The 12,075-nt window shown below is 44.1% G+C and overlaps 1 protein-coding gene across 2 annotated transcripts in view; it reads left to right on the top strand.

Annotated features, from left to right (window-relative positions):
• The window catches only part of PCCA (propionyl-CoA carboxylase subunit alpha), a 345,506-nt gene that overhangs the window by 31,788 nt on the left and 301,643 nt on the right, over positions 1-12,075 (top strand). Inside the window, exon 1 of one of the 2 annotated variants that reach the window (XM_048493109.1) lies at positions 10,622-10,892. The exons of the other annotated variant lie outside the window; for it this stretch is intronic. Coding sequence (XP_048349066.1) covers positions 10,806-10,892 — 87 coding nt within the window. The 5' untranslated portion in view covers positions 10,622-10,805. Of the gene's footprint in view, positions 1-10,621; positions 10,893-12,075 lie in introns of those variants that run through there. 2 annotated transcript variants of the gene reach the window in all.

The raw sequence follows: 12,075 nt of genomic DNA, 5'->3' as shown, positions 1-12,075 counted from the left end.
CCCGCATTCCCCTGCCTTCCTGCATGGTGGACTGGGCAGGCAGTTCAGGAAATGATGCCGGGTGCTGGAAAACCTGCTTCCCCCGCCTGCCCTGTAGTGCAGCTTCTTGGAGAGCAGACAGGTGCCAGGCTCGGGCTGGCCTCTTTGCAAAGGGGTGGCCCGACTACTCATCCAGGGTGCTCTGCCACTTCCACCCTCCAGCCTGGGATGAGCTGTGGCCAGGTGGCAGCTTTCCTAACTCCTCGCTGGGAAGGGGAGGGAGAGGTGGCTGGCTGAATACACCCCAAACATGATCCACGCAAGTCATGCCTGGGGTGCCCCGTCCCCTCCCGTCCCCTGGTTCCGTGTCTGTGGACTAGATGGACCACTGATCTGATCCAGTAGGGTTCTTCTTAGGTTCTTCAGCAATGACTCACATTTCCAAAGGCCCATATAATTTTATTATTTTTCCCCATGATTGCTGTGCGCTGTTTTCATACATGCACTGCTGAACTGTCTTTCCTGAATGCAAAAATGAAGAAACAAAATAAATAAAACCCTGATGAATGCATATGTTTCTCAGAAGTACCAGGCCTACCAAACCCTTTTTTGGAACACATCACTGATCGTGACCTAATCATGCCATACGACTCAGTGTTATTTACTCTGGCTGCAGTCTCAGTCCTAGCTAAGCCTCCTTAAGTCTCATTGATTTCAGTGGGATTTAGGGGCCCGTAACTGGGAACAGGATTGTGCCCGATGGGGCCTGTGCAGCCTGCAGTTCTTTGGAAGGGCGGAGTGTAATATTTTTCTCCTCCTTTCAGTCTTAATGAGCTCCTTCCATGCGTAAAGTGCCTTAATTCTTTTGCGAGGGAGGAAAAATGACTTGGGTCAGGCAGTTTTCCTTTGGCCTCCAGCTCTTTACTCTCCCATCCAGCTGGCTGCAGACATCCCGGTTGTAGCCTTCTCTCTCTGTCTCTGTAATCCTAGTCAGTTTCTTGTGGCCACAGTGGGGTGCTTCCTTTGATGTCTCTCTGCAGGTGGCTGCCTCTGCATAAAATGGGGACTGCAAACAGAAAACCTTCTGCAGAGCAAACGAAAACACACGGAAGATGCCTTTGTGCCTCTGTGCCTTATATACCGGGAGGAACTGACGTCAATGCCTAAAGATTTTGTTGTGTAATGTAATAACTCAGTGCAGAAAGGGCAAAGATGTATCATCCGGATGTGATCTTCTCTTCTCTACCAACAGAGTTAAGATATATTAATGTTCAGCGGGAAGAGAGAAAGTTGGAGTCACAATCTGTGTGGGATTCTTCATCAGACCCAACTGGTTTTGGCATGAATGAGTTACTGTATGAGTTGGCATTAGAAGATAAACATTTCTTTTGGCTTGGGTTATTCTTACCAGAGTGGAGTCCTGCGGCTTGAGCAAGCACGTTTAACATTTTTTAAAAATACTGCATCAGAAAGATTAGCAATATATTATTCATTTTTTCTTACTGCTTTCCTAAAATAATGGCCTCAGTCAAAACTCTCTGTGATTGTATGTAAGTAGTCAGCCTGTAAAAAGTCAAGAGGTGAACCATACATCTTGAGAGAACTCAAATCTCTGAGCCATAGCCTGCATTCATACACTCTATATTTTGCTGTTGTTACACTGTAGTAGTCATTTGCAACTGGCTTGGCTTGTCCGCGCAGAAGAATGCAGTTCTTCAAATGATTGCTATGGTACTGACAACACAATATCTCCTGCTGTGTGCATGCAGCCATAATGTCAAGCAATCCCATCAAGACGCACTTGCACACAAACCAGAGAGAACACAAAATGTACAGGGAGTGGGGGGAAAGTAAATAACTAGGGCTCAGCTTACGTTGTCTCAAAATAACTAGGGCTCAGCTTACGTTGTAATTCACACACACAATTTGACATTCTGTATGAAGGCAGAGTTGGGATGCCAGCCCAGCACTGCCTTGGCAAATGCCTGAGAGTTTGAGGGTGGAGTTTGGAGAAGGTGTGATGTCACTTCTGGGAGATGCTCTGGGAATTTCACTCAATCCCAATGGTAAAGACACTGGGAAATTCCTAGTGTCACTATGGAGCCCATTTTCTGGCTATTTTTCTCCTTTCCCTCAGTTTCTTAAGGGTAGGAGAAGGGGGCTAGGGATGTCAAGCTCCCCATTGGGGCAGGGATTGTCCCACCTCTAGTTACCATTGTCTACTTTCACTCTGAGCAGAAACGGGATATGTGTAGTGCTACATTTATTCTAACAAAAACGTAGAAGTGTCGCAGGGTCACTCTAGGAATTGGAGTAAACAGAGCTACCCTGTGTCACTTGATGTAGTCTTGTAGCCAGAGTTGTGGCCCCATGTCCCACCCAAATCCCTCCCATTGCCTGGCAGCATTAATTGGGGTTAAGGGCAGGGGTTTGCCTGCTGTTGGTTGGCCAGTGACAATTCTATAGCATAGTCAAATTATATGGTAGATCATTGAAGGTTTCTGCAATGCCCTTATCATGAACTAAGCTTTACCCAATGAAGTTTTACACTGTGGGTGGCTCACGGCACATGTGGTGGAGCCAACTCGAATGGATCTGAATCGACTACTGAAAGGACTTGGTGAGCTTTCTATGACAGGGTAGTATTTCTTATAGTTTCCTCAAACAGGAGGGGCTGCAGAGATTTTATGCTTCCAGTTTGGTGAGATTTACTCCCAAGGTTGATATATCTCTTGTCTCTAACACTTCCCATTCCTGCTCTCTTAATTTGGAAAGCATTCTACTGTGAAAACATTGTTTTGCGCTCACCTCTTCCTCACCAAAAAAAGCCTCCTCTCCCTGGCTTGGGAAATCAAATTTGTTGTCCTTTTATTTTCTGGGTCCTATGAAAATGGGAACTTTTCAGCATTCCAACTCATTCTAAGCTGATCATCCCCTTCTCCCCCACCCCGGTCTTTGTTAACCCTAGTTCATGTCCTTTCTTTTTGGGATCTCCTTGATTTATTGCCTAGATTTCTACCTGGATTCATGCTTCGCTTACTTACCACACAATCCTTCCAGGAACTCTGCCTGAATCTCTGGGTTTGTGTGGGTCTGAAGATTCCTTGGATCATCAGAATACTCATTATCCTCCCCAAATGACATCTCTACACAACAAAGGATAGTCAGTCTCCGTTCATCTTTCCACTCACTCCACCTCTCCATTCTTTAGGGTTCATAGGGTTTCTGTGTGGGCACTGGGACTGTGTGAGGGTATTGCGGGCACTTTAGCATTCTGGGCTGTAAAATACTTGAATATTACTTTGCCTATATGCCTGTACTTCTGTTTTCCTCAATAAACTTTTTTCTGATTAATTTGCTAAATTCCTGCTTCTGTTCTCCTAAAGACATTTTAGATGAGCTGGGAGCCGGTCCTTTAGAACAGAAATGAGAGTTGGCAGAACAGACATTGGTTCCCCCAAGACTGAATGTCCATCCATCCAGGAACTGGACCTCACTGGCACAGCCGCTTAGCTAGCATGCACATGGTCGCATCCTGTTGAAGCTCTGGAATTCTAGATATCCACTTTCTGAGCCAACACCTGCTCTTTAATTTATGGAGGAACTTGGAGCAATGAAACAAATCACGAGACTGTTCAAATAAAAAAAAAAAACACCTCCAAACAAACATGGCAAAACATGTTAGATGCCCATTCTGTGGGTAGCAACAGTGGCACAGCAAAATTTGTCTGGCCTGATCCAGGTTATGAAGGTTATTGGAAAACTGGAAGGTCACTGTGACACACAGACATCAGTGACTTGCAAGCTGGGTCTTAGGGAATATCTAGCCCCATTCAAGGGATCTCAGTGGCTGCTCTGAACCTGGCTGTTGAGCCGAGAGAGGGGGACGGGATATTAAACCTAAAAAATAATAGTAGGGGGTTGGGATATTCCCTGCAGCTTATTCACGTGGAACTGCATTTTGGCAAGAGAACATCTGTCTGTTGTGTCAATGAGACCCATCTCCTAGCTGGATGGACATTCAGTCTTGACAAAACCAAGTGTAAGAGAGAAACTTGTATTCACAACCTGAACAATATTTGGCGTTTATCCCTATGGAAAGGAAGATTTTTGTGATGATTTCTACCGATTTCAACATTAATCTTTCCTATCTAATTTCAATTACAGAAAATGAAAAGAAGGAAAATAAGTTTTCTTGTCACACACTTATTGCACAGAATCCCAACTGTGTTACTAAATCTTGTGGCTTTTCTAAACTTGTGGTTTGTGGAACATAGCTGTTAAGCTAAATGTACATTGATAGAGATTTCGGAAACAGATTAACAAATTACAGGTGAATAAAGGGGAAGAAAACAATTGGAGAGAAGAAGGGTAAGGGAAAAGATGAAAGATGAACACAGATGCTTTTCTTTTAGACAGTAGCTGAAGTATAACAGTACAGGCTTAAACCTTTCCAGACTAAGAACCCGACTTTAATCCCTAGGAAGCATTATGGGACCCAGTAAATAGCAAACAGTTCATACTGCGATGACAAGAAGAGGGGGAGTCAAATCAAATCAAAGACCTTTAATAGCATTTTACAAATAATATAAGGAGAATATAAAAATCCATGTGTAGATTAAAAGATTGTTTACAACAAGGGAGCAGCTTATATCTTTGGTTTGATGGTGGAATAGGTGTAGTCGTGGGATCTGTCAGCCATTATGGTAGATAGAAAATAAGCCACCGTAGAGGTTATTGTTTCCTTCCTGTCCATCAACAGAAGCTTCACCCGATCCTTGTCCGAGCGACCATTCTTGTTTTCAAGCAGTTGTCCGAAGATAGATGTTCGGACTTCCTTATGTAAGGGGCAGTGAAGAATAATATGGATGAGTGTATCCGGTTCATTAGCATCACAAGAACACAATCGGGCAGAATATGGAGTTTGTAAAAATCTCCCCAGGGTGACTGCGGAAGGGAAGACATTTACTCTTGCTAGGAGGAACGCTCTGCGATGTATTTGATCGTTGAGTGTGGTCAGATATTTTGCACTTGCATCTACCGGGGACACTATTCCGAATATTCCTGGGGAGCATGTTCTGGGTTTGTGAGGGTACAGTAGATGCCTATTATGATCTATTAGTCTTTGATTATTTGGGAAATATATTTTTCATCACACATTTGCAGGGTGTCCAGTGCAATTCCAATTTTGGCTATTTTATTGTAAATGGGTTTGGACCAGTTTAAGAATTTTGGGTCCCTGAGAAGAAATGAAACAAGACTACCTTCATTAAGGTTGAAGTGAATTTTCAACCAATATTGGATGGTAAGTAGCCATCCTTTGGACTCAAGTAATTGTTGGCCTGTTTCAACACAAAGAGCCGTGTAGCTGACACATTTGGGAATGCCAAGAATTTGTCTAAGAAAGTTGGCTTGTACCTGTTCGATGTCTTTGTGGAAGGAATTTATCCAAATTGGAATGCCATACAGTAATTGTGAAACAGCTTTAGCCTGAAAAATCTGAGTGGCATCAGGCACGTACTGGTTCCCCTTTAGAAATAATTTTTTTTTAATTCTAGCAGCAGTGCATTTTGCTTGTGTGGTAGCTTTCTTCCAGTGGGTAGTCCATTTAAGATTAGATTGGAAGTTTAAACCTAGATATTTTAAGGATTTCACCTGTTCCAAATAGGCTCCACCAAGTTTCCATGTGTGGAGAGGGGGAGTCAAGTTATAATCATAGGCCAGCAGACCAAGAGAACCAGAAACTGGAAACTCAGCATGAGGAGATGATCTATAATGAGGAACAAGTTGGGGGCTAATGGTTTGAAGGAGTTTTCTCCAATACTGAGTGGTTTCATCTTACCACCCTGCTGTTTTTCTCACAGTGCATGCAAAGAGAGGCAGAAGATGTGGCTCCCTTGTTCTCTGCACATGCACACTAGCACCAGGTTCAGCGTGGTGTGGTGGTTAAGAGCAGGTGGACTTTAAGCTGGAGAACTGGGTTTGATTCCCTAATCCTCCACATGAACAGCAGAGTCTTATCTGATGAACCATATTTGTTTCCCCACTCCTACATTCCTGCTGAGTGATGTCAGGCTAGTCATAGTTCTTTGCAACTCTCTCAGCCCCACCTACCTCACAAGGTGTCTGTAGTGGGGAAAGGAAGGGAAAGGCATTTGTAAGCCGCTTTGAATGTCCTTACAGGAGAGGAAAAGGGGGGTGTAAATGATCCAAACTCTTCTTCTCTTCAAGTTCTTCCAGCAAAAGTAAAGATGGCCTTATGGGGACTTGCAACCCAGGAGGTGGGTCTCCATGACCCATTTCAGGGTTCTGACCACTGGGCTGAAAAGCACTGCTCTGGTTATTTGCAGTACAACTCTTCACAGAGTTACTCCAGTTTAAGCCCATTGATTTCAAGGAACTTATACTGAAGTAACACTTGCATAAGATTGCTCTGTTGGTATAGGTTGTGTGAGTAAGTGCCCATAAATAAGATTGATACATGTGGGTCTCATTTCCTAAAATGCATAGTGCTAGAAAACTAGAAGGTATGCAAAATATTAATGCTCACTTTGAATATCTCAGTGTGAACTAATTAATTTACTGGTCAAATCTGAAAGGTAAATGAAATCATGAAAATTACATTCACACCCCTGTCCTGTTTTGAGTCCTGCATTTACTTCTGCCCTTGATTGTCCTGAGTGCAAGCCAGTTTCACAGGGTCAGCCTGTTTGCCCTTTTAAAAATATTGACACAGCATCAGGTCAGAAGACCATGTGCTGAGAAAGTGGTTTACTGAATGAATGGTGTTTTCCTTTCAGGCATTGACCTCAAAGTTAACACAACTTGTAAGCAGTTGAACTTGCCTCGAAGGCATGGGGGCCAAAGACTGGCATAAGGCAAGACACTGCTCCTCACAAAATGGATGCCTCTCAGATAGTTTTGGGATCCATCTGGTGTGTCAAGTTTGGGCAGGAAGGAGATTGGCAGCGGAACTTTTCCCCTGGCCCTGAGGTGTGCCACGTGTCACTTTAAGCATTCTCTTGGAACCTGGTGACTCATCAAGCCTCTCCTATCTTATTATTGGAACCCTGCAAAAGCAATAAATACTTTGTTTTAGACGTTCCTGCCAGCTTGCCTCATAATGCCTCAGGACACTTTTGGGGTACAAATATTGGCCCTCTGGGCCGTTCATAGTATGTGTATGTTCTAGATCCATGCATGCACACACACACCTCTTTACGTGTGGGCTCTTTCCTCTGTTCCTGGAAATGCTAGTTATTTTTTTCTTCAGTGCTGCTTTTCCTGGATGTCCCTTTAAGAGTGATAATGATCCCTGATCCCTGAAGCCCTGTCCAACTTCCTCTCTTTCCTTGTAGTCAGCTCTTATATTCTTTATGTGTGTATGTTCATTGCTTATAATATATTTCTTGTTTTTGTTATTCTACTTTTTAACAAAACCAATTTTAGTTATATTACTGCCTGCTCATTTGTGAGTTTTCACCCAGGTCTATCCTGGTATGCATAGGTTATCGATCTCAGTTACCCCGTCTTGTTCTCCGTATCTAGCTAATTTCCCCAACTAAAGTGAAGACGGCCTACTTTGAGTAACAAACTCTACAATGTACTCACTGTGGAAAAAATCACTTTGATTTCAGCATACAATGCCAATCATGGCTTGCACAGATACAAACTTTTAAAATATATATGTGTCACCTTACTAGCTGACTCCCAGATTCCTATTTAGTAAATGAATAGTCAGACAGACATAGTGAGTTGCAAACAACTGGGCTGGGGGGAGGTGAATCCCCATCAGAATAACCTTGAGATAAATTTTGAATTTCCATTTCTAAAAGGGTGCTGTATTTAATTGGTCCTTGCATATTTATAATGATTGTTAAACTATTATTTTCCAATAAAATAGTTACCCTAAATGTAACATAAGTCATGAGGGAGGAAGCAAGAGGGGAAGGAGATGGGACTATAGAATGTAAAGAGTGGTGCTGAGCACCTATGAAGAGGTAATGTACTTGCAGCAGTTGTGTTTACTCCATACCTCACAAAGAACCACACCTGCAATTATCAACCTGCAGAGCTATGCTTGTCCTGACCTGGATGGCCCTAGCCAGCCCAATTTCATCAAATCTCAGAAGGTAAGCAGGGTCAGGCCTAGTTAGCAACTGGATGGTAGACCACCAAGGAATACTAGGGTTGTCAGGCTGAGGAAGGCAATGGCAAACCACTACTGTTAGTCTCTTACCTTGAAAATCCTATTGGGTTGCCTTAATTTGGCTGTGACTTGCTAGCCCTGTTTACTTCCATCTTGCAAAAACTCCTCAGGATAGCTTGCAGTTTACATGTTCATCTGGCACAAGTCTGTTTCAAAGTTGGAACCATCTCCCAACCACAAACCCTCCTGGCCAAGAGCCTTGTCCACAAACTTGTTATTGAAGAACTGTGCTCAGAAGAGCCACAGGTTGTATGCCAAAGGCTGCATGTATACCCTTTTCACGATAAAGATGACACCAGATATGAGAATTCATCTGCTGTTTCCTGGATCACCTTTGTTCTAGAATGCTCCACTTGACTCCTAGGGCCTTGGGGACAAAACTAGGAAGGCACCAGGACCCAAACGGAGCATTCTAGAACAAAGACAATCAAGGAAATGGTGAATGAATTCTTAAATCTGCTATCATATTTATCCTGGAAAGGGCTCCCAAGTCCTTGAGTATCACTGACATGCAGGTTAAAAACCCAGTGATTAGAATATCTGTATATCTGTGAAAGATTTCCTGGCCACCTATCTTGAAGGGTTGTTCTCAAGATGAAAGAGAGCAGGGAGTGTAGTTTTACTTCCAAATAAGTAATACATGTACTTTAGTAACTTTAGTGTCCTAAACAGTTACACCCTTCTAGGACTTAGAATGGTGTAACTCGTCTTATGGCACTGCAACTCTGGGGTTAGGGTGGATGGAGATGAATATGCAGGGGTCTTCCCTGGGCAATGAAATGCTAGTTTTACCATCCATGCATTGCCAAAGAGTATAAATTAAGATTGTTCAACACATTCTTTTGCTCATTGCAGGGGTCATAAATGCCAGAGATGGGTCAACATTTTCTTTTCCATTTTGAGAACCTCTTCTATGTGTGTGCATGGGTTATAACAGTACCACTGGCTTCTTTCAGCTCTTGAACCAATCTGTTAGCACTGAGAAGAGCAATCTGGTCCAGTTTAATTCATGTCTGCCACATGGGTGGTATTCCACCTTACAGTGGAGAAAGTTAATCAGATCTAAGGGACCTTCCTGCTATGCAAAAGCCAGTAAAGTTGAAGTAACTTTCCTTAGGACTGGTGAAATTCTTCAGACTTTGCTTAATAGAGTAAAAGGATGCAGGCCCTGTGTATATGAGCGTGAGTTGGAAAGAATGGGAATCGTAAAGATTCTGTCTCTATTTTCTGTTTCTGGCCATCCTGTCAGTGCAAAGGTATTGGCTGAGTGAACTTTTGAAGCTTAGGCAAATACACTTCATCATCCTTTAATATTCCAACTGAGAACTGTCTGAAACCTTTCCCCTCAGTTTACAGTGCAAGTGAGGTGACTGTCCAGTAAGATTAATCTTTAATCACTGAGGAGGGAGTTCTAGAGCAATCTTAGATAGGTCAGGAGAAAACCCCACACCTTTATCTGATAAGAGATGCTTGGTGCCAATAGTAAGGTGTGGGACAGTGAAATAACAAAATCCATGGGTTTGATCTACAAGCTATCAAAAAGAGAGTACTCAAATATAAATGTGCACTGGCTTCAAAACACCATCTGTGGAGGTATTCTGGAGCAGGCATGCATGGTATCTAATTTGCAACTTAACGATTATCAATTTTTGTTGTAGCCATGGCCCATAAGATTACAGCTAAGGCCACAAAAGCGTCCATTTAATTTTTTCAAAATGTGTTGCGCATGATGCATCCTTTGGAGATGGAGGGGTTGTATTTTGTCAGCTTGCATGTAACAGCAACTTTTGTAAATATGCCCATCTTTACCTTAGAGTTGCCAATGCATAATCTAAGCTAGAAACAACCTATTTCAAATGCAAGTGTACAAAAGTACAACAGTGTGTGCCAGCACAGGTGTTTTTGAGAAAGCATCAGAGACTACTAAAATCCAACAGATTTTAATGGTCAGATATTTATGAGCTGAATACTATTGCTTTAATCAGTTGTGTGGGCTAGTAGTCTGACGTTTGGTTTGTATTGTGCACGGTTCAATGGACCGCAAAGTTCTTAATTAAAATCAATAGTGTGCAAGCTTTTGAGCCCTCCAAAACTTTTCATCCAGCCTACCTGATGAAGAGTTCTGGAGAACACGAATGCTTGCACATGATATCGTGATTTCGGTTTTTCTTAGTGAAAGATATTGACGTGGCCCTTCCCCCCCCCCCCCCGCCCTTCATTAATCATTAACCCCTAGAGTTAGATTTGTAACTATGCTCCGCATGCCTACCAGTGGTGGATTCACATACGCTTTACATATTCACATGCAACAGCCTGCAGTTCCGAAACCAACCCGACTGCGCTTGCGCCATTCCTTCCGCGCGACAACTATGCCTCAGGAGGCACTTACTCTCCGCGTGGGCCACGCCCACTCCTCTAAGCCCGTCCCAATAGAGAGGCAAAATCTTGGGAGTTCTTCGCGTCTCATTCGGCAGTGGCGGTAGCCCCGAGCGGGAGGGAAGAGAGAAGGAGGCGTGTGCCTGTCATGGGGAAGGAGCAGTTTCTGATTGGTCAAAACGAGGCGAGGTGAAAGGGCGGCCCAGGCTGCAGAGGAGAGGCCAGCGGCCGGTGTGGAGCGATGGCGGCGACGGCCTTTCTGTGCCGGGTTGGGGCTCGGCAGCCCCTGCAGCCCGGCGTCCTGGAGCGGCTCTCTGCAGCGCGGAAGGTGAGGAGCGTCTGAGGGGAATGGCCGCGTTGGGCATGCCTGGCCCCGTCTGCGCAGCCGCGAAATGAGCTGGAGGAACGCGGAGTCGGATACAACAGAGCCAGCCAGCAGTATGGCAGGAGCTGCTTGCTGCACTCACGAGCGTCCCTTTCCCATGTCAGGGGTGTTCGCGCGCCGTGAGTCCGGAGGGCGTTTGCATCTGGGAAATGTCAGACGCGTGTCCAGAGGAGCCGGTGTCTGCGCCTCTCCTCGCCAGCACCTTGCCTCTTCGGCTTGCAGCCCTATGCACCGCCCACAAGTCCTTGAGAGAGTACCTGTCTTGTGCAGGTCATGGGCATCGTATGCATGACCTGCGTCTACTATAGGCTGAATGGAGCAGACACCCGAGTCGGTTTGGGCACAGTTTAAAAAATCCTACTGTTTTCTCAAGGGGGCTCGGAAGAGCATATATGACCCCCCCTCCCATTTTATTTTCACAACGTGTTTGGGTGAGAAAGTGTGACATGTCGAGAGGGTGTCTGCTCATCCAGTCGGGAGGTGGGTATTCTCCGTGGCTTCTCCCCACGCGTTTGAGAATAGCATCCACTAAGAGCACAAGGATGCCCGGAAGGGAGCGGGAGTCTCTTGTGAATCTCAGGTTTCCTGTGAAAGCCAGTTTAGAAAGAGAAGATCTTGTGTAAGAGGAGCACACTGCTTAAGGATCAGTATCTTTCATGGCACACGTTTGTCTCTGTCCTGTGGTTCATGCTAGATTATTATAAGTTCTTATTTAGCAGCAATATGTAATAACTAGTATGCCAGATTTTCTTCAGTGTGTCACCTTTGTTTATGAATGCATCTAAATAGGACTGTGAGATTATAGTACAGTTACATTACATAATGCACATGAAGGCTGTATGCATATTTAATGTATCTCAGAGGGAGAGCCTTTCTGGCTTTGACAGTACATAGCCAGTACATGGCTAGTTGTGCACAGTGAAGTACAATAGGCTCCCCACATTGCACTTATGCACTTGATTATCTGGATAGTTGAGGTTTGTTCAATACCTACCTAGGTTCCCTTTTTTTCCCCTAAGAGTTTTGAACTCATTTATCCCCCCTCCCACTGCAATCAATTATTTCTGTGTTGTGAAGGAATTTTAGCATAGTGTTAGCTGACAAGTGACAATAAACTGAATATCAG

The sequence above is a fragment of the Sphaerodactylus townsendi genome, linkage group LG04 (assembly GCF_021028975.2).
Source record: "Sphaerodactylus townsendi isolate TG3544 linkage group LG04, MPM_Stown_v2.3, whole genome shotgun sequence".
Lineage (NCBI taxonomy): Eukaryota > Metazoa > Chordata > Lepidosauria > Squamata > Sphaerodactylidae > Sphaerodactylus > Sphaerodactylus townsendi.
Note: the sequence above shows the minus strand (reverse complement) of the source record. Positions and strands in the feature narration are given on the sequence as shown.